Here is a 26,902-nt window from a genome sequence, read left to right on the forward strand (position 1 = left end):
AGGGATAGCAGACCAGTTTAAGTAGTAGAAATCTTTTATGGGGATTGCCGAGTCCCTCCCCAAGCAAGCACTCTCTAGGCAGCAGAGACAGGCAATAGAAGGGGCTCCTTAATAGATTCCTAGGCAGGGGCACACATGACACACTTCTTCACCAGAGAATGTAGACTTCATGTGTGACACTGAAGACAGGAAAACAGGCTTACCCTGGCTGAAGGCACAGCACAAAACGCAGACGATTGCACAGCACAGGACGCTATGAGGTAGTGGGGAGTAGACGCCCAAGAGAGGATGGGCAGCTCCTGTAGTGACACTTCCCCAGTCACACAGGAACAACTGGCAGACTGCAGTGGGCGACTGATGGGAGGTCACTGGTGGGTTCAAGGATGCGAGTTGAAGGTAGATGTTTAGCTTGAATCACTGTAGAGTCTGTACTTGGAGTTACATGAGGTTTGAAGAAGTGACGGATGCAGGTTCGCTTCAGGAGTGTCGCCAAAAATTGTAGTGATCAAGTCCACACAGGATCAGGTGATTCAAGGAGGTTTTATTTAAGATGGTACCATATCATAGGGAAACCAGATCAAAACCAAATCAAGACCAATGAGGAGCAGCCATGAGGCAGCTCAGCCCATTCAGCTGTGTCTCATTTGACACACAACATTCCAAACCATGTTATCACTGTAAGATTCTACAGGCAGGGCAGGCAGAACATTGAAGTCAGCAAATAACAGATTAGTCACATAAATCCCCAAATATCTAATAGGGTCCAGCTTTGGGGCTTGCACCTTGAGGATAACTGGGAGAAAGTTTGTATCTGTATTCAAAACGAGAACTGCAGTTTTGTTTTGATTTATTTTATAGCCCCCTATTAATCCAAATTTACTAAATTCCCTCCTCACTACTTCCAAATTGAAATTGTTAGGCTTCAAATATAAAATATTATCGTATGCAAAAAGCTTCAATTCGGCCATACCCAAAAATGGGGGCTTAATTGCTGCATTGTCTTGCATTCTAATGGCTAAGTGGTTCTATAAAAAAGGTAAAAAGCAATGGGGAGAGCGGACATCCTTGTCTCGTCCCCCGATCAATTTTTACTGTGCCAGGCCAGTTTTGTATTAATTACGACCTGAGCGTGTGCCCCCTGATAGATGTTTTGCAACATTACATTGATCCGGGGAGGGATAACGAATCTACAGAAGGCAAAAAACAAAGTGTTCCAGTTCACCAGGTCGAACTCTTTCTCAGCGTCGATCATCATGATACAGGCTGGGGTAGAATTCATATTACAGTAGACCAAAGCCTGTATTAAAAATTCTGTATTAGCTGCCAAAGATCTTCCTGCTATGAAACCGGTCTGGTCTTTGTGAATTGTTTACTGTGCTACAGGTAAAAAACACTTTGCCCACACCTTCATTCAAATTTTATAATCAGAGTTGAGGAGGCTAATGGGCCTATAAGAATTAACATCCTTTGGGTTGTTATCCTTTTCTACAAAGCAGACAACAATCGCCTCTTTGGAAAACGAGGGGACCTGTCCACTGTGTTTAACTTAGTTGAAGAGTTTTTTCAGGGGTGGAATCAATTCTTATAAAACTCCATAGGGAACCCGTCCTCCCCACAAGCTTTGGCCCCAAATGTAGATTTAATAGCTGCAAAAAATCTCTGAACTTTCTCAATCTATTTTTCACTGATCTACCATGAATTACATAGTGTAAGAATGTTAACATTATCAAAGTACTCCTGCATAGTCTCTTCCCCCACCAGATATTCTGTGGTGTGGAGTCGCTGAAAATGCTCCGAAAACATCTGTGGAATCTTGTCACTATTTGTTACTTCTATTCTGGTCTTGGGGTTGATCACCTTCAAAACTAAAGCCGATTCGTGTTTAATTTTTGTAGAGCTGACTAGCAGTTTACCAATCATCTGGCTATCTTCGTAAACCTTTTGTTGACAGGAACGGAAGCTGCTAATCTCTTCTAAAACAAAGAAGTCTCTCAGGGCCTTTCTAGCACTATCCAATTGGAGTGGACGTGGCAGAATCCTCTGAGCCTAAACCCATTCCACCGCCCCTGCAATTCAGCTCTTTTGGCCTGTTGAGCTCTTGACTGGGTGGCCGAGAAGGAAATGCAATTCATTTCTTTGATAATTTTGAAAAATTGATCACAAGAATATGACCATAGAAATTCTGCATTTTTTTAAAAAGAGGCCTTAAACATTCTGTCAAATTGGTAAAGTTCTTTAGAAATTTAGCTTAAAATGCATACATTCCTAAAAAGGAAAGCACCTCTTCTTTATTTTTAGGAGCAGGTGCAACTATGATACTCTTTACAAGCCAAGGCTTGGGTTTAACTCCTTGAGCGGAAAAAACGTGACCCAAATACTCAATCTCTTTGGCCTTGAAATGCACTTGTTTTTCCTTAATGTAGCACTTCTGGATTCAAGTATGTTCAAAATCTTAGTAGTTAAAAGATCATGTTCAGACTCACTTTCAGTGAAAAGCAGAATATCTTCTTGGAAAACAGCCACCTGAGAAATACCAAGGAACATTTCGCACACTAAAGGGTGTTTTACATAACTGGAAGTACCATCAAGCGTAACAAAGGCAGTAAGGTGATGAGAGGCTTTGTCTAATTCTACCTGATGTTAAGATGATCAAAGATCCAGTTTGGTGAACCAGTTAGACTGACCAATTTTCATGATATGATCTTCTATACTGGGTAATGGGAAATTGTCTACCCAGATGACACTTCTCAAGTCCACACACATCCTTAGTTCTCCTGTCTTCTTCTTAGCTAAAACTATGGGAGATAGCCATAGGGTGCCCTCCACTTTTTCAATAATACCTTGCACACACCATATCAAATAGCATATCAGATAAATCTTTCCTGACACTAAACGGAATATTGTGTAACTTGTGTTTGACAGGTGTCTGGTTTGACTTTCACAGAATATACGAAATCTGAAATTTTCCACAAACTATCCTGAAAGACGTTTGGACATTTAATGTCATGCTTGTTGTAAGCAGAAGTATTGATATTTGTTACATCATGCTTCTCAATAGTAATAGGATTACTTGAACCCGGTCTAACAGTTAAGTTAAACTCAGTCTGATGAATAAGACCTAATACATTAATACCTTTACTTGCTACTTAAACTTTTCCATTGATAGAAGAATGTAGTCGCCTGAAGGATGTCCAAAAATAACCCATATGAGGTCCACTTTACTACCCTCAAAAGCCACTGCCCTGACATCCGGAGGCAATAAAGATAGTGTACCGCAAAACTGTGTATACTTGATATCATCTATCATGGTCATACGAGCTCCAGTGTCTACTAGACGTTTAATGGAAATACCATTGATCCAAACTTCCATTTTTGGATCAGCCATTGAGGAAGTTTTCTCTTGTTTGACACATCTCACACCTATTGCTAACTATTTAAGTAAGACATCACTGTTGCTTTCATCAACATCATGATCTTTAATTACTACAAAGTGAACAGGGTTGTTAAACCTAACCCCCGCATCCTTCAGAGAAATGGCCCATTTTCCCACATTTTGTGCATTGTTGTCCATGTGCAGGACAATATTGAAAGCGGAAACATGATTGGGTGATCCACATCTGAAAAAAATAATCTTGCAGGTTTGACAACCCTGTTTTGAGTAGTGGATTTAAAAACACTTTTGTTCTTTTTGTTATCACTTTTATCAGTATTGTAAATGGGTTTGTTGATAACAGCGCCAGAAATGGTCGTTTTGTTAAGTGATTCCTTTAAAAATTTCACGTCTTGACATGAACCCTCAATACTATATCAATAGCTTTATCTGAGGACAGATTTGTGCAGGTGAGAAGAGGTTCTTGTATTTTAGGGGAATTACATCTAACTACAAGGTGATCTCTTATTAACTGCAAAGTAAACTCTTCAGATTCACAAGTCGCAGTTAGTACCTTCAAAGCAGTAACATATGAATCAATACTCTCTGTGGCTTTTTGTTCTCTCATAAACAAATCAAATCTATGAGAAACAAGGTTTTTTGACTTGGTAAAAAATGTGTCAGGTTGAGCAATGGCAAGTTCAAATTCACAAAGATCAGTTTCATCTATATCTGGATAATCAGGTAAGTGGTCAATAATATTTTGCACTTCAACTCCTAAATGATAATACATTAAACCTTTTTTTCTATCCGGTTTGAATTTTGTAGCATCAATGGCTACTAAATAAGCATTGAAAGAACAAATCCAAAGTTTCCATTCCAGGAGAGGTTCACCTGGTTCTTGCAACAAAGGTACCGGTGGTGAAATGCTCTGCATGGTCTTTGACGAAAGAAAGAAACTTGGTGTAGAGTGAGCAAATCACTGAAAAATAAAATGAACCTGCTCAAAGCGTGCAGATCGCTGAGGAATTTGCTTGCAAATCTAGTGTGCAAATCACTGAAATATGAATCTGCTCAAAATGATCAGATCGCTAACATCTAAAAAAATAAATAATTTTGTACTTGAAGAAGTAAATCTTTATTTAAGGCGTGCAAATCACTGAAATAAAAACTTGCACTGAAGAAAATCTACCATAAAGAGAATGAACATTGCAGCACTGCTGCAGACCAAAGGTGTTAACATGAATAAAGTGTGCAAATCACTGAAAAAATAATTTGCACTTAATGCTGAAAGTGTGTGCCCATCACAGAAGTAAGTGAAAATATGCAACTAAACTGTGAGCACATCACAGAAATGTAGAGTAGATGCTGTGAAAGACCACTACAAAGTGACTGGAAACTCTACGATCTTCATCAAGGAGCAGTAAGGAAAACTTGATTGCAAGTCTGAATAACATCAAGTTCCACAGGTGAGAATCGCCGCTAATCAAGGCTGCATTTACATCAAGTTCTACAGGTGTGAATCGCTGGTAATCAGAATTGCATTCATTTCATTAAGAATGTGCTCTGAGTCGAAATTTGAATGCTGTAAAAATGCACCTGAAAACTAACACGTTCTGAAAGACTTGAACTTGATAAATCAGTGAGACGCGGCTTTGACAGTCAGTTTCTGTTGTGGGGAGTTTAAGTACAGCAAACACAATTAAAGTATTAAAATGTTTTTATTAATTAAGTGTAAGGGCCCACAGGGAGCCAACAGAAGGGACGCAGTCACTGGCAGTGCGGGCACAGCGACTGCCAGATGACAGCGGTGACGTCACTTATGTAGTCCCCGAACATTCGGGGATGACAGTGGGTGACGTGCCACCATAGAAATAGAGAACACACTACTGTAACATAAGAATGAATACATATTCAACATCTCCCTTTTCCCCCAAACAAATACAGGAAAATGTGCATGAACAAAACTCAATTACTCCATCATGTAGTCCTCAAAGCGTTTAGGCATCCTGACAGCTCTTCCTGACTTAGACTGGACACCGGAGGTACTTGGGCACATACTATCAGTCATTAACTCACCAGGGGATTCATTCTGCTCACAGGACCGTACCAAGACAGAGCTGTCATTGTCAGTTATTTCAGTACCTGCTACTGTCTGGGAACTCCTTGATATTTCACCATTGTTCATAGATGAATTGTGGCTATCGTCTAACTTAGAATAGCTTTGGTTCTCTGATACATTTTCACACTCAAGTACACTCTCGTCCAGACTTCTCTCTTCTCCATCCATGTTTCTCATTATTATCTTTTCCTGCCCTTTTTTCAATTTTATTATATCGTCTTTGCTCCGCCATCCCTTTCCTTCAACACACACAGCTCCTCCAGTAGCTTCACATACCTTCACTGGATTACTGAACGTTGTCTCTCCTTTGGGTACCATACCAGGTTTCTTTAACAAAACCCAATCACCTGGTTTTATGCTCTTCTCTTTAACTCTGTTTACCATGTCTGAATACCTCTTTGTCTTCTCCTGTTTGTTCACAATACGTTCTTTCACCATGAGGTTATTATCATTTATCTCTTCAGAAACGATCTCCACTTTATTCCACTTGCTGAGTTTTGGCGTAAGGATACAGTTACATTTTCTACCCCTCATCAAGTAAAAACGCGTATATTTTGTTGTTTCATTGGGCGTATTGTTGTATGCATTTATTTTCTCTCTTATGAATTCCTTCACATTAACTTTCGATGCGACAGCCAACTGAATGCCTTCTTTTAATGAATTTGTTTACTCTCTCCACCTGACCATTACTCTTGGGGCTATATAAGGGTGTCTTTTCCTGTTTGATTCCTGCATTTGTTAAGAACTCGGTCATTTGACGAGAAATTAACTGTGTACCATTGTCTGAGACTAAGACTTTTGGCTGTCCTTCGTTTGCAAAAATTTTCTCCCAAAAATTTATCACAACCTCTGTTGTGACAGTATTCACAAATTTGTAATGTACCCATTTTGAGTAATAATCCGTTAGCACAATTAAGTTTTTACATTCGTCTTGCAATATATGAAATGGTCCTGCAAAATCTATTGCCACCTTTGTCCATGGCCCATTAGGTATTTCCACTATTTGCAATTCATTCTTTGAAACTTTCCAGTGCTTGTCAGATCTTAGGCATTGTTCACACTTGTCAATGTAGTCTCTTATTTCACTATCTACTCCTGGCCACCAATAATACATCCTCAGAATGTTCCTTGTGGCAGTGCTACCTGGGTGACCTTTATGGGCCAATGTAATTATTTTCTGTCTTAATCCTGCTGGCGGTACGAATAATTCACCTCGTTTCAGAAAAACGTTCTCTATGGTCAGTTCATAATTTACTTGCTGGTAACTCTTCAATTCACTGTGAAAATTCCTGATAGGGGGCCACTTTGTTGTCACATGGTTCATTACCTTTAGCAAAGTTGTATCTCTTTTCATGTTTACTAGCCATTCATCCTCTGCAATGGATCCGTTACACATGGCAGTAGCATCTATCCATGCCACCACGCACTCAGTGTCATCGAGTGACTCCTCAGTTTGAACATTTACTGGTAGGCTGGATAAACAGTCAGCTCTACAGTTCTTACCACCTTTTTTGTGCTGTATTCCAAAGTTATACTCTTGGAGTTTCGAGAGTAACCTCAACAATCTTGAGCTTGCCATGCCATTTCCACGACCTTCACCGTCCATCATGTAAACTAACGGTTTATGATCAGTGATTATAGTGAACCTCTTGCCCCATAAATAGTCTTTTAATTTTGCACTGCCCAGACACATGCCAGCGTTTCGCGTTCAATGGTACTATAATTTTTTTCAGTCTCATTTAATCTTCTAGATATGAAGGCGATGGTGATTTCTTTGTTACCTTGAAGTTGACAGAATACCGCTCCTATCCCTTTTGCACTAGCATCAACTGTGATGACATTTTCTAGTTCAGGATTGTAGGGTTTTAGAGCAGAAACACCTGCTATTTCTTCTTTTACTGCTTTGAACGCTTGCTCTTGTTCATTAGACCAGTTAGCGTATCCTTGAATGAACTTTGCATAATATTCGCTGAGGCCTAAGAATGATTTTAAGCTCTCTTTATCCTTCGGTTCTGGTGCTTCTCTTATTGCCTCTACAAGATCATCTTTTGGTGTTATCCCTTCAGATGACAAAACGTGTCATAAGTATTCAATGTTGTTTGTCATAAACTTGCATTTGTCTTTGGAGACCGTCATTCCTCTTTTTTTTAGGATGCTTAACACCTTATCTAGTATCTCCAGATGATTCTGTGCAGTCTCAGAATGTATAAGGATATCATGCTGGAACGCCTCGACACCCCTCATTCCGCTGAATAGGATGTCCATCAATTTTTGAAAAACCCCTGATGAGGAAGCTAGACCGAATGGTAGGCGGATGTATCTGTACGCTCCAAACGGTGTGATGAACGTAGTCAACCTCTTAGAATTTTCCGTCAAACATACCTGGTGATAAGCTGCTTTCAAGTCTATTAGAGTGAAATACTTCGACCCAGTAACTGATTGCAATATGTCTTGGATCTTTGGGAGGGGATGGCAGTTTACTATGATGTTCTTGTTTAGACTCCTGAGGCTACACACAACCTTATATCACCTGTTTTCCTCTTTTTAGAAACAACTATTGCAGATACCCACTCTGACTCATCGGCTTCCTCAATTACTCCTTCATTGCATAAATTATTCAGAACCTCCTTCAACTCCTTTTTTATCGATAATGGGACGGTTCTCACCTTATGTTTACTAGGCACAGCACCTTCCTTCAGTTTTATTTCATGTGTGAAACCTTTGACACACCCTATCTCAGTTTTGAAAACCTCCTCATACTTCTGCATAGTACATTTAATTTCATTCTGATGGTCATCCAAGCATACACTGTTCACCCAATCTTCACTTAATATTATAGGATCCTTTGCTCCTGGCTTCAATATTACTCCTAATTTCGCTAAGTCTCTCCACCCAATTAAAATCCTCCCTTTTTCATCCACATAGAACTTAGTATTTATCACTCTACCTCTAAAAGTAACAGTATCACAAAAATATCCTATCATATTTATGTCTTGTTCACCAAATGCTTTTGGGTTCACATCAGACTCCGTTAACTCTACGTCATGCCATTTGTCTTCGAATAGTTTATCCGATACTGTAGTGATTGGTGATCCTGAGTCAGCCGTGAATTGCAGCTCAACATCACCAATTTTTACATCACCGATAGGTCCTTTCATTTTCCCATCAACCATTTCTACGTACAAAATTATACTAGCACACATTTCTTCATCATAGTCTATGACAGTATTTACATTTACATTACTATACACCTTTTTAGTTTTACATAAGGTAGAGTAGTGTCCAAACGTTTTACATTTTATACTTTTTTACCTATTGCTGGACATGTTTTGCAGTCTGCCAAATGCTCTTTTGAGCCGCACCTGAAACAACTTAATAGTCTTCCTCCTACCTTTTTCTCACTCAAATTTTTCTCATAGTTTTTGTTTTCTCCTTTTCTTTTGTCCTGTAGATAAAAAAACATTAGCATTACCACTTACATCTGACAACTCTTTAGTAGATACTAATGACCTTTCTATCCCTTTCGCGATATCTATCACTTCCTGTGGTGTAGGTTTTTTACATGCCAGCAATCTTTCCTGTACTTTTTTTGAGTAGCAATAAAATACAATCTGGTCTCTGATATAAATATCAGTCATGTCCTCAAATTCACATTCTTTTGCTAGAACACGCAAACATGCAATATACTCATCAATTGTTTCCCCTTCTTGTTGCTTCCTTAGCGCAAACTTGTGCCTTCCTACCATTATGTTATTCTCTTCATCAAACTGTACTTCAAGTCTTTTCACTGTTTCCTGGTATTCATTTAATGGTATAAAAACTCCTGGGGGGCTCTCATACTCAGGTAAGCTGTCGAACACTTCTTGCCCGGCTCTCCCTAGAAGGCCAAACAAAAGTGAACATAACCTTTCCCATCTATGGACACAATATAGTTCTCAAAAGCCCTTATCCACTTTTTCCATTTCATTGTAGGTTTTCCAGGTTCATCAGGAAAGAGTGGTGGCACACATATGTTATTGCTTTGTGCCATATTAATTTAAGATCCTTTTCTTGGTAAGGTATTTTTCCTTTATTATTTAAAGATTTTAAATGATTTCCTTAGGTCTTATATTCTTGTCTTACCACACTATGTATACTCACTTTGTTGCCGATGTGCTACTTATAAGTTGCCACACTTTCTTTTACTTTGCTTCTACCACATCTTAATAATGTATTAGTAGTATTTTTATTTTATTTTGTTGAATAGGTTTAGCGCGTTTAACTTTGCACTGCTCAAAATCGGCGCTTTTGCCGTGACTCGCGCTCTATTTGAAGTATTTCATACCCCGTGTTTGTTTTGAGGTAACTTTCCTTTCCCAAAATGGCCGCACGCTTGTTACGCTCGCTGACGTCTACGGCTAGCCTCCAATGATCGCGCAGATGCCAAGCCTTCCGTTCCCAGGATGCCTCACGCGACACAGCTGACAGGATTCCACTGAGCGCTTACGCCGGCAGCCTTTTCCTCAAAACTTAAGTCTCACGATTCCTCATAGGTTAAATCACACGATGCACTTACTTCGGTGTCTTTTATTTTCTGAATAATTTCCGCATCCCTTCATCTCTCTCATTACCGGATTCTCCACAGTATTCTTATTCAACACCGCAATTCTCCTCTTGAGGTTTTCATTACCAGTGGGCCCATCTAGTGAATCCCCGTCCTCGTCGCCAGTTGTTGTGGGGAGTTTAAGTACAGCAAACACAATTAAAGTATTAAAGATGTTTTTATTAATTAAGTGTAAGGGCCCACAGGGAGCCAACAGAAGGGACGCAGTCACTGGCAGTGCGGGCACAGCGACTGCCAGATGACAGCGGTGACGTCACTTATGTAGTCCCCAAACATTAGGGGATGACAGTGGGTGACGTGCCACCATAGAAATAGAGAACACACTAGTGTAACATAAGAATGAATACATATTCAACAGTTTCATTAGCACGGCTCGTCATCGTGGCAAGTACCTTAGCAACTGAAATAAAGCTTTGTTGCACGCACGCACGCTTGTGAAGCTCATCAGCATGATAAGTCTCCTAGCAACTGAAGTAATGCTTTGTTGCACGCTCGCACTGGGCATTCACTTAAAGTTCTATTGAAACATTTCACATAAAGTGTGCTTGCGCTTTACTCGGGTGATACACTTAAAAGCAACAGTTGATAGGCAACGATCTCAACATTACGAAAACCCTAAAAATAACGCATTTTAACATACCTCACTGGAAAACGACGTAAAGAGAATAAAAAATAAATAAAGTGTCTCACCTTGGTTATTCACTTACTAGTGAATAACACTGTCTTTAAAGCATATGAAGCAATCAACGGTTTGCTCTCTGGCCCCTTCTTCGATGAACTTGACATCCAATTTGGATAAGGACATCCAAGTGATCCAAAAACGTCTCCAGTTTTGTAATGATGACTCCACATGGTTTGTAGTGGTAACAGCAGGTTTGTTCAGAAAGATACATATCTTCATGAAGGGGGACTGGAGCAACTGCTTACAATCAGAATGCAGAGCTCCAGTGACCTAATGACACATTCTAAGCTCTAGACTTTCCAAGCCAGAGGCTTGCACATTACCACATTTTCCTTTTCCAGAATGTTTGTAGAATGTTTACAATGGTGACAGTGTTTTTGGTTAGTCACATATGTTCATATTGAATGCATAAAATGTATAATGGCGTACAATTCAAGGTAATACAATTCAGATGCATTATTTTCCTGTTAGGTGGTAACTTTTAGTTTTTTATTCATGATAAGTATACTTTAGTTTTCTTTTATTCATGATGAGTATTGTAATTTATTTAGTTTTAGTTATGTTTGTGTGAATATCTTTGTCAATATCCTTAACTAAAGGTGGTGTAGAGCACCAGTGTACAGATATGATAGTATTTTCTGGTGAGGAAACGTGGCTCACTTTAAATATTCTCTGGTTTGCAACCTTTTCCTAGTGATACATGGCAGTTAGATAAGTAGGAAAGGTAGCACCAGGAGGCAGCAGATCACTTGTTAATTATGGGTTGATGGCTGTGTTAATTTATGCACACGAAGAGCCACATCGCTCTGAACTTGTTGTTCAAGTGCATTGAAAGGGGAATTGAGAAATAAAGCCACAAGGGTTGTTCCACCTGAAAACTTAAATGATCTTTTTTGAATGGTCAACCCAGTGAATGATGTTATAATAAGTATTATAATATGTCTCAACATCCTTTGATACCTCCTCAAATTACGGATCATTCTAGGTTTCTTACTGTTGGTGACTCTTACTGATGCACGAGAACTCTCTATTCACTGGATGCCCCTATAAAAGTTGCAGATGCATTCCTGACAGTAGAAACAGCCAGGCGCTGTTCAGTTGGACTAACACCCCCATTTTGTAGAGAACACAAGACAGTTGTGGGAAAATACCAAGTTTATTATCTATCAATCATTGTTTAATTATTGTGTATGGAAAAGAGTTATAGATTGGAAAATCAAAAGCATTACATTCAGGATCAAATAATCACATCATCTTTGCATAAGAGTTATAATGATGCACTCAAGAATACAGAATATGGGACACTAGGCCAGCACCCGGGTCTCCTCTTCTCCCCTGTAAGTTTGTAGAAGATCATCTATTCATTCGCTCATCAATGATTTCTTAGGCACCACGTGTCACTCGCAGTCAGTGTGGGTGTTTCATGCTTTCTGGATGGATAAAATGATAAAATGAAAATTATGACTGAGCGAAAAGAAGATCAAAGACTTTAGAGTTCTAAAGAAATGAGCCATGAGAGGAAGCTGTGGGGTCGTCACAGGTCATAGAACGTCGTCCTCTTAATGGCTGATTCACAAAGCCTTAGAAAATGACTCTGTTAATTGTTGCCTGTTAGTGATTCAGAAAGCCTGTCAACAGTGTTACAGATGTTTATGGGTTTGTATTCTTGTGCATCATTAGCAATATGCAGAGTATATTTTCACAAGTGATTACACATGTACACAACAATATAGTGTAGTTGTCTTTCTGTGATGTGTTTTTTTGATATGTTGACTAGGCCACATGTTAGTGCAAACACCATCTTGTCTAAGATGGAGTCATCTCTGGCATTCATTCATTGCTTATCTTCTGCCCCCACACACAACTACTCTCACACCAACATTCTGACATGTTGTCGTTTATTTCCACTGTTATTGTTGTTCTGCTCTCGATGAACCTTCTACAGTTTAGCAGTCATTTCTAACATTTACAAGGTCTTCTGTTTGTTCACCTATTCATTCACATAACATGTTATTGTTAACATATCTTGTTCTTTTCTGTTCGAGCATCTACTGATGACTTTAGCAGTGATGGTGCTGAATTATTATTCATGTAGTGGATAAGTGCTTAGGTGATAAAGCAATGTGAAGTGCATTTTTATGTACTCTAAATTGCTGAGAAAGTGTTTCATTTACTCGCACCATGATGACTGCGGAAATTGTGATTTCATATGAAGAAAAATGTCACATGTTCTCTCATTAAGAGACTTCTTTAGGGCTTTAAGTATATGGCGTAATCCGGTCAGTATGTAGGGCGAAACCTACATACTGACCGGATTACGTGCGGTTATCATGCCGTTCTAAGACTGTTAGAATAGTGTATTGAGTGTTTTACTCATACTGCTTTTTGAAATACTACGCATTGCCTGAAGAATATAACATATGCCATATACTTAAAGCCCTGAAGAAGTCTATTAATGAGACGAAACACGTTGGCTATGATGAATCCGTCCGTGAAAGAAGATTCTGTTTTGTGAATAATAAAGAGAACTTTGGAACAAGAAATACATCTATCAAATTTGGATGCCTTTTTTTCCTTATGTGTAATCATTTCCTTAATACTTATTTAAAGTGGACTGTGATGAGAAGTATTGTTAATCTGTCTATAGAGTGCTGAAACCTTTTTGTTGTATCAAATGTGTAGGATTAGTTCCTATACTGTGGGGAGTTTAGGGGGAAGTACTCCTTGGTTTCGTGCATCTTCATTAAATAAGGGGACACTACTCACGTGTTGGGTGCGGATTCTATTAGCCTCTGCCCTCTGTTCTGTTGCTTTGATTTAGTTCACAACGTACATGGTACTCCGTCACAAAGGTGATAGATATCCCATCCAGCGAAATATAAACATAATGGGATTTATATTTTGGCAAACTGGATATCTGTTACCATTGTGATGGAGTACCCTGTCCACCTAGGTCTAAATCAGGCCCTATGTGACACTTGCAGAAGACAGCCGACATCAATGTGCTGTACTCGCACTGACTCCTTTACAATGGCTCTCCTTCATTAGAGCCTCCCTCAACACAGTGCTTTTCACAGAGACCTTGCACTATGTCAACAAGCTCAGGATATTTGAGCTTTGATCCTGATGTTTCAAACCTTCACCTATGTCTCAGTAAGAGCAGCTCTGGGGCGTCTTGGACTTTTGGCCTCTTGCATTCTGCTCATGGATCATGCCAGGTGGCATATGCGTGCTCTAAAGTCTCTGTGAGCTCAGAATCAAGGGGACCCATCAGTAGCCCTCTGAGTGACAGAGGAGGATTGTGAAAGACATGTAGTGGTGGCTGCTTGACCACAACTGGACCAGGATTTGAACCAGCAACAGACACCTCTCACTGCCCCATCAGAACTAATGGTCATTACAGATGCATTGTTGCGGAATTGGGCAGGTCACTTGGGAAAGATGGAGATCAGAGGACTAAAACCTTGTGCCTCCACATCAACCTATGAGAGTTTTGAGCAACTCACTTGCTATGAATGGTTTCTTCCCGACAATCAAGGAAAACACTTCTGCCATGTGTTATTGTAACAAACAGGCTAGAGTGGGATTTTGGACCCTGTGCCAAAAGGTTCTGGGTCTCTGGAGGTGGCTGAATGCTCTGTGCATTTACCTGATTACCCTGAACCTGGCAGGACCTGTAAACACCAGGGCAGATGAAGTCAGCCACCAATGGCTAGCGGATCTCAAATAGCAGTTACAGTTGGAGGTGGCACAGGGCATATTGCAGCAAAGGGGAGAACCCTGACTTGATCTGTTTGCCACCACAGTGAAAGTGCAGTGTACAAACCTTTGCTTGTTGGAGTGCCCAAGGCAGTACTCCCTCAGAGATGCTGTCTGTTTCAGCGGGGTTCGGACACCTGTATGCCTTTCTGACTTTATCTCCTATAACCAGAGTGGTGATACAGTTCGAAAAGCGGATCGATCCATCATAGTGGAACCACCTGGGACACAAGAGGGTGATACCCGGAACTTCTGGCAATGAGCAATTGTCCCCCGATGAGGCTACCACTTTGTAAGGACTTTATATCTCAGCAGCAGGATTGGGTTCTGCACCTGAGACTAGACAACTTACAACTTCATGCGTTTAATTTGAGCGGTGACACTTGATGGCTTTTGAACTTCATCACAAGTTGGTAGGTGTCCACCCACCAACACTGTGTACGTAGTTAGGCATCCATTTACTAAAACTGTGTATACAGGAGGGTCAGCCAAGTATGTTGTCTAGTGTTCCTCAAGTGAAGTCCAATCCTTAAATGCAAAGTTGGCTGATATCTTGTTGTTTTGTTTGTTTTTAGCCAGTCAAAGACTTAAGGGTTATCTTCCAGCTCATTTATCAGATTAACCATACTTTTCCAAATCACTGGTTGTGATGTGTTTCTTGAAAGCTCAGATTCTAATGTTCCCACCAACACCTCAATGGGATTTTAATTTGGTTCTCACTTACCTCATGTGCACTTCCTCTGAACCAATATATAGCTGTCAGCTATGCCTGCTGACCATCAAGACTGACTTCCTCATCACCATTACTTTTGCAGCGAGTGAATTTCAGTCCCTGCCTATACAGCAGCTATACACATTATTCTTACCAGACAAATTAGTCCCTGGAAGAAAGCAGCATTCCTGCTGATGGTGTTTATGCCCTTCCACATCAGAACAAAGCGGACCCATGTTATGGCTTCTGATGCAGGGATTTACTCGACTTACCTGACCTCCTGGACTTCGAAGACAAATGGTCATACGAGCAGCCCAGGGAGCGAGAGCATGACCATGCATTTGACCAGGACTTTTTCATCAACAAGCATTGATATCAACAGAGATCGGCAAGCCCAATATCAGCACAGTCCATGACATGTTAATAGTTATAACAGTCAAGAAGAAACCAGCTCGCTCTGGTTTATGATGAACACTAATATAATGGCACCGCATTTTTTCACATTTTTTAAAAATAAGATTAAGAGCACTTCACAAATTACTTTAAATAAGACTAATAGCATCTCATATATTGAACCTTGGAAAGGTTTCCCTATTGTATTTCACACCCTGCTTTATGTTACAGAGTTGTTCCCTGATGAAGGGCAATCTGCCTGAAATGCATTGGAACTCACATAGAACTAAATACTTGTTTCGGAATGTACTATGGATAATAATGTGTAGACACAAATTGAAACACCATGTATTGAAGAATGTAAATTGATGGATGGCAGATAACACTATAACTTCAACTAAGTTATACAAAATGTGGATTTATAATTCGCTTTAAAAAAATTGCTCATTGTAGTAACCCCAATTAGGAGACAGATAGTGACCAGGGGGACGCACCCCACACAACGGTATGCAACCATTGAATGATTACCTCAAGTTCCTAGACCGGAGAACGTTACACCAGGAGCACACCAAAACAACATACAATTGATGAATTTAAATCAAAAAACTTTATTCAAACAAGGTTGTGCGTGAGTACCATAATTTTTGATGTTCCTAGACAACCTCAGGAGTTCCACAATGACAAGTTTGACTTTGAGGTTGTGGATGGAGGTTTTGTTTTTGGAGGGGATATGTCCCTTGTGCACTGAAAGCTTTAAAGGAAAATGAAAACTTGAAGTGTAACAGGATTCAATGGAGCTTCCTATCCACGTCAGAAAGTACTTAAAGTAAGGAACCAATATCATCAGGCCACAGTAGAGCAGATATAGTAGCCCTGATGGCACATCCAAGGCAGGATTGAACAGACAAAGCGATACAATGCTACTTATCAACCTGCAAAAGAATTGCTATTACAAACATCCAGTATAGTGTCTGGGGAAATTCACAAGATGAGGAATCTGTACTGACTATTATTGTTGCCCTAAACAACTAAGTTCCGATAAAGTGAAACATGCCTCAATTCCCAGTGTATACGCCACCCCCTTACTGTATATTATTCCAACTATTCTGCAGCACACTGCACATATGCCTGGATTGATCTCCTTCTGATAGACAAGAGGTGCAAACATACCATAGTGGAGGCAGAACAACACCCTCCAACACCTTCTGACCATGACCCTTCAATAGGAGCTAAGGGTGGGGAGACTGCATTGGGCACCTGGGTCCTAAATGATTCCTCCTTAGAGGTTTGATGGTAGTGACTGAGGTTTGTGAGAGGCTCACAGAATACTTGGCCTACAATAACACTAAGGAAATGAACAAGGGCATAGTGTAGTGCGTCCTCAGAACAGTTAATAGGGGGGCTATTATTCAGGAGGCGTTTAGACTTAAACGTTTGCTCAAACTGACAATTACTCATCTAACTACAGTCCCGTTGGCTCTTGAACAACACCTTTAATGTAACCCTCTAAAATGCTCTGCCAGAAGATCCTCGTGGTATGTGTTCAATTAAGCATACTAGACAAGACTAAGGGTCTAATTATGAGTACCACTCACAGTGGAGGTGGGGTCAGGGACTACTGTACCTGCATTCCACCACCAAATAACGATTTTGGCAGTTGGACCGACATGGGACTGTTGCAACTGCCAGAGATATGCGAACCCTGGAGGTTGCCTGGTGGTCACTGGAAGCAATATGCTTGGCAGTGCCGCTGTGGCACCACCAAGCATATTACGACTTTCCCCACCGCCAGTCTTTTCATGGCAGTGAGCCTGCCATGAAAGGTTTGGTGGTGGGGAAAGAAAGGGGACCCTACCGGGCCCACTGTTGCCCATGTGCATAGGGATGCATGCAGGGGGGAAAATGTGGCCTGCCTGTATGCCTGCACCCCTCAGTGCCTGCATGGCATAGACTGCACAGTTGAAGCTGTGCTGGTACAAGCTGTGGTACGCCCATTGCTGTCCCTTCTGAAAGGCACTGCTGTGGGACCGCCACACCAACCGCCCACAAGACTACAAAACAACTCGTAATCTGGGGTGTGGCCGGTGGTCGACTTTGGTGGTCTGGGAGTGGGCCACTGGCATGTGTGTGCAGGAAGCCAGCTGTCACTCCAGATGTGTATTCCAGAGACAGGCAGAAGGCACCAAATGGCTAAGGTAAGTAAATGCCAACTTTCTAAAAGTTCCATTTGCTAAACTGGAATTTAAAATCCAATTTCACCATAAGTTGTCATTTTAAATTGTGATTTCAGTGACACTAAACTGGGATTTATACTTATAAAGTGCAATAAGATAATCCCAATGATATCCTATGAGAGAGATAGGCCTTACAGTAGTGAAAAGTGAAATCAGGAGTTTTTCATGACCAGGACATCAAAAGTGTTTAAGTGCATGTCCTGCCTTTTTAATACCTGGCTCCCCACCCTGTGGGTTGACAGGGCCTACTTTAGGACTGACTTATATGTATGAAATTGGAAGGTTTAGGCCTGGCACGCGGGTTACCTTTCTAGGTTGAAGTGGCAGTTTAAAACTGTATTTATAGGCTCTGCAATGGAAGTTAGAGGGCTACTTAACTGGATGGTACAATTAGTATTTCAGGCCCACTTGTAGCATTTATTTTACAGGCACTGGGTACATGTAATGCACTTTACCAAGGACTCATAAGTAAATTAAGTATGCCAATTGGGAATAAGCCAACGTTACCATGTTTAGGGGAGAGAGCACAAGCACTGTAGCAATGGTCATTAGTGGTAAAGTGTCCAGAGTCCTAAAACTAGCAAAAACTTGTTTGGGAAAGTGGAGGGAGGGAGGCAAACGTTGGGGGAAGACCCCCCTACAGCTGTCAGGTCTAAGAAGAACACGTTTTTAAAGCGTACTACAGTGGTTGAGGTTAGCTTTACTAATAAGAATGGATTTCTACCCGCACTATCCCTTTTAGCAACATTAGGGTAGTAAAAAAATAGGGGAACAATATAATGCACCAGTCTATAGCATGCAGTTCTTTGATGACAGTTCATAGGTCACTGTGCTATATTAGGATTGTAACTTATGGCCTTCAAGTAACAAACGGATCTCTGGGGCAAAAACAGCAACTCCATGAGCTATCAACATAAAATACTGTTTTGTGATCTGCATGATACACGGTCTTTGCAGCAGGCATATTAACCGTCTGTACTCATGATGAATCAGCACTGCCAATAGACAAAACTCTGATATATCTCATGCATGAACATCAACATTATCCTGACATTTTTATTGTTGCACTCGAACCTGCTGGACAGACAAGGAACTCTGCAATAGGTTCTTATTAACCGATAAGTTATTTTATAATACAGCATTCCCCAAAACTTAGCTCCAGACGCGACTGCTCTGGTCACAGTACCCTGTAGCCTACCCTGCCCTAACATGCAAACAATAACCAGCCCATGTTCTTAAAGCAGTAGGGTGCTTTTAAAACAAGCACTGGTATAGCCAGTAGTGTGGCTTATACTTGAAAATGCATATTCTTCAGTCCATGCACTCACTCATTCTTTCACTCTTGCAATTAGTCCTTCATCATCCATGCACTTGCCCTTGCATTTCTCCATCTATTCATCTACCCATGGGCTCCTTTTCAATTTGCACACTCACACATTCATACTCTCACAGTTACAAACTCACCAATCAATAAAAAAGGCCTTTCACTAACAAGCCAGACATTATTCACTTTCCTGCTAGATTATGAGAGGTGTGAGATTGCATCAGGTAGTGTGTGACTGCTGGTCTTTGAGGGGTGTGACAGTACTCTGTGATGCACTGCTAGTCTAGGAAGGGTGTGAATGTTGTCAGTAGTGAGAGACTCCTACTGCAAAGGGTGTAAGGATGGTCCTGTGTGTATGTGGGGGCTGTATGATTGGTTTCAGTAGTAAAAGGCTGCTACTAAGGGATTGATAACATACATCAGTATGGGTGCTATTTATTGCACATGGTAAATTACAATATCATGGAGTATGTTTATTAATCGGGTGTGATAAACTGCACTGATTGTAAGCTTCTCTGGAATAACATGCAGATTGTGGTGTTTCACGCTTCAAAATCTACATGATATGGTATTGCCGTATGGTGTTCGCATGTTCAATTTTGGCAGGTTTACCCAGCTAAAATTCAACAAAATTTCTGGTATTTAATGCATCCAATAATTATTAGATGCATTAAATAACAATCAGCTCGTAATTTCGACCAATGCATGAACAGGGGTTTACAGTTGGGTCGGAATTAGTTGACCCACTCATAATCAGGGCCTAAGTCAGCAGTGTGAAACTGGTGACTGTATGTGTGACTGCCAGCCAGCAAAAATATAATCAGTAATGTGTGACCTACTCTGCTGGTATGAGAGTGCTGTTGATAGTATGAACATGTTAAACAGGGGTAGGTATAAAAGTGCCATTGGGAGGCTTCTTCTATAAAGGGTGTCAAAGTGCTGCTAGTACCATGTGACTGTTCTCAGTGACAGGTTTGAGAGGGTTGTTGGTTGGGTGAGATATCTAGACTAGATGTCTAGTATTTTTTTGGGAGGGAGAGTGCTGTCTTTATTGTGACTGCCAGTTTGTGACGGTTGTGAATGCCTCTAGTAGTGTCGGACTATGAGTTTTTGAGGGTTGTGTGGGTGCCAGTCAGTTGTGTTAAACTGCTAGTCTGAGAGTGGTGGGAGTGTTCTCTGTAGTTTGACTGCTACTGTGGAGGTTGAGAGCGTTTTATTGTGAAACTTCTACTCCATGAGGGGTGTCAGAGAGCTGTCAGTTGTTTAAGACTGCTGTCCTGTGGGGGATGTGACTGGTAAAGTAAAGTAAAGTCCACATTTGTAAAGCGCACAATCACCCGTAAGGGTCTCTAGGCGCTGGGGGGCCGTCGGGGAGATTAAGCGAGCTATTGCCCAGAGTCACATGGTGCTGGGCTAACCTGCCGCCGGAGCCGGGGATCGAACCGTGGTCCCCAGATTCCAGCGTCAGTCGCCCTGGCCGCGGCGCCACACCTCTGGTGGTAATGTGACTCTTCTACATGGTGAGGAGTGTGAGTGTGCACTTTGTTAGTGTGTCTTTCAGGGGGCGTGAGAGTGATAAACGTCTACTAATGTTTTAACGTCTACTAATGTTTTTGGATTGGGTGTGGGTGTCTCTGCTAGTGAGTGATGGGTGTGAGAGTACCATTGATCGTGTGTGAGGGGTGTCAAAGTACCATTGCTTATGTGTGACTTTGTCAGGAGTGTGATAGTGCTATATGTAGTGTACAGTTGCTAGTTTGTGAAGGGTGTGTGAGTGCTGTCTGTAGTGTGACAGCTTTTCTGTGAGGAGTGATGAAGCTGTGTGGTTATTGTTAGAAAGATGCTCTGCGTGGGCTGAAAAAGTGGTGTTGGTATGGTGATACATTTACTGGCACTGAATTACAAGCTTCTAGTCATGTCACATCTGCAGTCCAACAAAAGTAGAACTAGCACGTTTGAATACAAAAATCATATAACCATCTGTTATATGCCATGAGCTGGACAGGCAGCCCTTTGAAACAATGGAAAAGCACGAGCATCATCAAGAAAGCTAAAGGCTGAAGGAAGCTGACTCAAAGCTCACTCTCTATACTTCTTTCGATTGTACTTTTTCACGAAATTATGAGCTGACGTAATCTAAACAGCTAAAGGTATCTTTAAAAAGACCCGAACATATATGCACCACGTGTAAAGAGTGATCGCTCGCTCTATCTAGATATCTGCTTCTGCCTGTCATCTATCACTTTATGAGCATTGCAACCCCTGATGTGGAAGATACACTGTAAACAGGGCTGAATTCTGAGGAGGCAACACCGGCAGACAAATCAAGTGACATTCACGAATGCAAGTGAGATCTGAGACCCATGGGATGATGGGACATAAGGGCAGAGTTTCCCAGTGACAACCCCAGCTGAGGAGCCTCTGTTGGAAACTGTTGGAAACTAAACACTTCTCCCAACTGTAAATGAGGTGGGAGAACTGTATATTTGGCTTAGAGCAACATCAGCCATTGCATACCAGATCTCCACTCTGTCAAACTCTCAATGAGGCTCTTAGTTCCTAAGCTCTTTCACATGATTGAACCTGTGACTATCCCAGACTCCTAAAGTCGAAACTGACATTTCAGTGACTGATCAGTTAGAGTTTTTAGTAGCAGTACCAATAAACCATCATATGTGGCTGAACCATACCCCAACAAAAATTCATGTTTTACCATTTTTTTTATAAAAAGAAAATGCCTCATCCCATAGGGCACCAGGGCCCAATGGGTGTCCAGTACTGGTCTTCAAAAAGGCCCCCGACTTTTGGGCAGCAATGCTAATGCTATAATACACCTACACCTATCAGACAGGCACAACCCCCGATTCTTGGAGGGGCTCCATCTTGGTCCCTATTTTTAACAAAGGAGACCGTTCAAAGCCATCAAATTACAGGCTCATTGTTCTACTGGACCTCAAAGCCAAGTCCTATGTCCTACTAAAGGACCTGGAGACGTGGGTGGAAGAGAACATCATTATACATTTTTACCAGACCGGTTTCTGGTCACAGGCATTGACCATGGACAATGTACTGGCGCTGGCATATTTATCAGCCCAGACAACCCTGAAGAACCTCCCTCCACTTTTCTGCTGCTTTGTGGATTATAGTACAGCCTTCGACAAAGTTGCTCACAGAAAATTTTGGTGGAAGCTAGAAAACTAGGGCATCACACCACATCTATTGAAGGCAATAGGATCGCTACATGAAGACACTTGGGTACTGGTTAAAACCAGCACCAGCACAGTGTCCCCCAAAATAACCATGGAGAACAAGCTAAAGAAAAGATGTGTGCCCTAAAAGGAGCCCGCCTAGTTGTACCAAGACTAGGAAAAACGAGGCTGCCAGAGTCCAATACGTCGACAACACAGTCATATTGGAGCACACAGAGGTGGTCCTACAATGAGTCTTCAAATTGACAGTAAATCAAGGAAAGACAAAGGTTGTTATTTTGGGGACTTACTAACTGAAAAAGAAAGCACAATGGCAAATGGGAAATTTGAAAATTAAGATGGCAGCGTCATACAATTACCTAGGGGTTTGGCTGACAGGACGGGCTAAGGCGAACGGCCTCTTGAAACACCAGAGCATCAAGGCTAACAAGGTCATCTATCTACTAAAGCAATTAAGACACCACCTGAGGAGTCCGACCGCCGGCCCAATACAGAAAGTTTTAAAAGCTAAACTTTTATCAGCAATAAGCTACTGCCACCTGGCCTTCCCCAGTTCACTGCATGCCTCTCTTAACTTGGCACAAACTAAAGCATACAAAACAGTGCTTCATATTCCGAGGTCTGCGAGGAAAGCAAGGCTAAGGCTGTAATTGGGCTGGCGAGGTCGGACTTGACGTGCCAGGGGAAGATTATTAAGCTCTATCTCAGGATAATAAGGCCCCCAGCAAACACACTAAAACATCAACTGAGGTCTATATTTGAACAGCCATGGACGACCTGGCACATCAGCCTTGAAATAGCGATCGAAACATTGAATATTGTGGAAGAGAGCATATCGCGGCTGAAAATCCCTCTGAATGCCTGGAAAAGAGCCATAAACAAACAAGTGCGCGAAACTTCATTCGATCTTGACTGCAAATGTCTCAGTTGAAGCTCACACCCAGATCCACTGATTAGCTCTTATACGGCAGGCAATACACAGCCTGACCTCAGCGAAGCTCTCACTCCATTGAGGAGGAGCAAAATTCTCTCTATGAGATTAATCATTCTAGGAATTGCGGATTTCAACCCTGCATGGGCACGAAGGGGGGAAACTACAAACTGTAGACTGTGCCCCTACAAGAGGGAATCGTGGCTGCACCTCTTATGCTGTTGCTCGAATCTCTTCGACGAACGCCAGCATCATCTGCATCCGATTTGAATATCCAACGGAATAAAATCCTGCAGCACAGCATCAGCCATGTGCTTTTCTACTTCCAGCACGGAGATCGAGCTAAAGCAAGGATGTGTGCCCTAAAAGGAGCCTGCCTAGTTGTACCAAGACTATGAAAAACTAGGCTGCCGGAGTCCAATACACTGACGACACAGACATATTGGAGCACATGGAGGTGGGCCTACAAAGAGCCATAAATACACTGAATCCCTTTAATAACATCAACAACTTGAAAGTAAATCAAGGAAAGACAAAGGTTGTTATTTTGGGGACTTACTAACTGAAAAAGAAAGCACAATGGCAAATGGGAAATTTGAAAGTTAAGACGGCAGCGTCATACAATTACCTAGGGGTTTGGCTGACGGAACGGGCTAAGACGAATGCCCACTTGAAACACCAGAGCATCGAGACTAACAAGGTCATCCATATACTAAAGCAATAAAGCCACCACCTGATCAGTCCGACCGCCGGCCCAATACTGAAAGTTTTAAAAGCAAAACTTTTATCAGCAATAAGCTGCTGCCACTTGGCCTTCCCCAGTTCACTGCATGCCTCTCTTAACTTGGCACAAACTAAAGAATACAAAACAGTGCTTCATATTCCGAGGTCTGCGAGGAAAGCAAGACTAAGGCTGGAATTGGGCTGGCGAGGTCGGACTTGACGTGCCAGGGGAAGATTATTAAGCTCTATCTCAGGATAATAAGGCCCTCAGCAAACACACTAAAACATCAACTGAGGTCTATATTTGAAGAGTCATGGACGACCTGGCACATCAGCCTTGAAAAAGCGATTGAAACATTGAAGATTGTGGAAGAGAGCATATCGCGTCTGAAAATCCCTCTGAATGTCTGGAAAAGAGCCATAAACAAACATGTGCGCGAAACTTCATTCGATCTTGACCGCAAATCTCTTAGCGGAAACTCACACCCAGATCCACTGAATATGTTGTATACGGCAGGCAATGCACAGCCTTCCCTAAGCGAAGCTCTCACTCGATTGAGGAGTAAAATTCTCTCTGTGAGATTAATCGCGCTAGGAATTGCGTATTTCAACCCTGCATGGGCACGAAGGGGGGAAACTACAAACTGTAGACTGTGCCCCTACAAGAGGGAATTGTGGCTGCCCCTCTTATGCTGTTGCTCGAATCTCTTCGACGAACGCCAGCATCATCTGCACCCGATTTGAATCTCCAAGGGAATAAAATCTTGCAGCAAAGCGTCAGCCATATGCTTTTCTACTTCTAGCACGATGACCCTAGCAAGACTGGGGAAATTCCTCCACTACATCAGGTCTGCCTTAAAGGCTGCCAATGAACGCAATAAAACTTCGGAAAAGAGCACTGTAAATCCAGCGTAGGATAGCTGAGGGGGTCTTTATTGAGCACAGCAGTGTAAGGCTACCCAATTGCCATAGAACATTGCAGGCCTCTGGACTATGAATAAGGCCACACGTCCAAAGAGTACTTAACAAAAGTTTTTTGTCTGGCACCACTTAAATAAAATTCAATCAACTCAAGTTTCTTATCGTCCTTATCACAGTGCAGAGTCTTGGTATTTGCTCAATTTGCTTTTATTATCTTAAATCATTTTATCATAAATCAGCCGACGCGTTTCGTTCTAAACAACAGAACTTCTTCAGGGCGTATGTAATTTCCATATATCTGGAACTTCGTGAAAGCAGATTATATCCTGTTTTTATCCAAAAAGGTCTGGTGGGTTATGTTTGTCATCAATCTCACCCGTTCAATTTGGGCAACTGGAGTAAAGTATAGCACCCTCCAGGTAGTATTCCATAAGGTGCAGGAAAATGTATATTTCGGGGATATGATAGTCCAAGTCAAAGTCTACCATACATGACAATGTATAACCTGGAGTAAACTGTAACACCCTCCAAGTGTTCATCCACAAAATATCAAAGTCTATTATCGGGGATATAATAGTCCAAATCCAAGCATTGTCGTAAGTGATATTCAGTAACCTTTTTTAAACTGTATCAGTCTCCAGGTATGTATTTCTATTAGTCCAAATATGCACAAATAGTATGGTAATCAAATCGTCAACAGTATTCACGACCGCAGACAAGGGGCCATATACGCCCAAGCGCCGATCCTAGTCAAAGTCCAATTATTTTCCGCCAAAGGCCACACGCCCATGATCACAAACTCTGGGGAAGGCTGATCATGGTGGTACTGGGGAAGGGCGGTAAACCCTATTCATCAACATTGTTTTTAACACAAACTGAAGTTTTATTATTGTTTTAAAAGGTCGTTTGCTTGTGTAATTAATTGTACAGTTAATAATAAAATACAAATACAAAAAATACATGATTGAACCTGTTAGTATCTCAGACTCATAAAGGTGAAACTGACATTTCTATGACTGATCAGGTAGAATTTTTAGTAGCAGTACTAATAAGCCATCATATGTGGCTGAACCATACCCCAACAAATATTCATGTTTTACCATTCCTTTTATTTAAAAACAAAATGCCTCATAATATATCTCGTCAATGCATCCTTAGCTCTAGTGGAATGATCCCTGGCACATGATGGAGGCTGTGCTCCAGGCAAATGGTAACAATTATGACAAATTATATTACCATCTGACAATGATGGCCTTAGCATCGGCTCAGCTGCCTCCAAAGGTCATAGGTAGCAGCTCTGGTTAACAAAGATCCCTGAGTCTTTCAAGATAGAAGTGCAAGTTGTGCCTCATGGCCAAATAGGTCATTATATGCGATTGTGACATTAAAAGAATGCTTAGAGAAATGTATCTTTCAGGTAGCACTCCAACAGCACTTTTGCTATGAAGAAAGGTGAATCTGGAGAACAACCCTGTCCCCATGGGAAGCTCAAAAAGGATGCGAGGAAGAGAAATGTCCGGTCGCTTATAACTACTGATGAATAACAAGGCCACCAAAAAGGCACCTTCCTCGAAAGAAGCTGAACGTCACAGGAGGCAATTGGTTCTAAAATTCTGCGATTTGATCTGGTCAGGGCAAGGACCAGGTAGGTAACGAAAGGTTATGTAGCAAATTGACAGAGAGAGCAAGAGCATGAGACCGTTTACATGCCTCTTGATGAACTGGCTGACAAAGAGGAAGGATTTCCAAGCCAGTTGCAATGGGTCCAAATGGCTTAGAGGTAAATCTTGCAGTCGTCACCAAAACCATTGTCTCAGCCAGGGGCTTGAAAAGGGTAGAACGTCTTCTACTGAGAATGATAGGCTTAGTGTTCCTCAGTGGTGTTCAGTGACATAACCTCTGCTATTTACTCTTGTGGA

The 26,902-nt window shown here is 41.5% G+C and overlaps 1 protein-coding gene across 2 annotated transcripts in view; it reads right to left on the reverse strand.

Annotated features, from left to right (window-relative positions):
* Positions 1-11,924: 11,924 nt before the first annotated feature.
* Positions 11,925-26,902, reverse strand: part of LOC144807916 (uncharacterized) — a 503,122-nt gene continuing 488,144 nt past the window's right edge. For both annotated transcript variants that reach the window (XM_078673509.1, XM_078673507.1), the window contains one exon: positions 11,925-12,207. In XM_078673509.1, the coding sequence (XP_078529635.1) occupies position 12,207 (1 nt within the window). In that variant the 3' untranslated portion in view covers positions 11,925-12,206. The remainder of the gene's footprint in view (positions 12,208-26,902) is intronic.

The sequence above is a fragment of the Lissotriton helveticus genome, chromosome 1_2 (genome assembly GCF_964261635.1).
Source record: "Lissotriton helveticus chromosome 1_2, aLisHel1.1, whole genome shotgun sequence".
Taxonomy (NCBI): domain Eukaryota; kingdom Metazoa; phylum Chordata; class Amphibia; order Caudata; family Salamandridae; genus Lissotriton; species Lissotriton helveticus.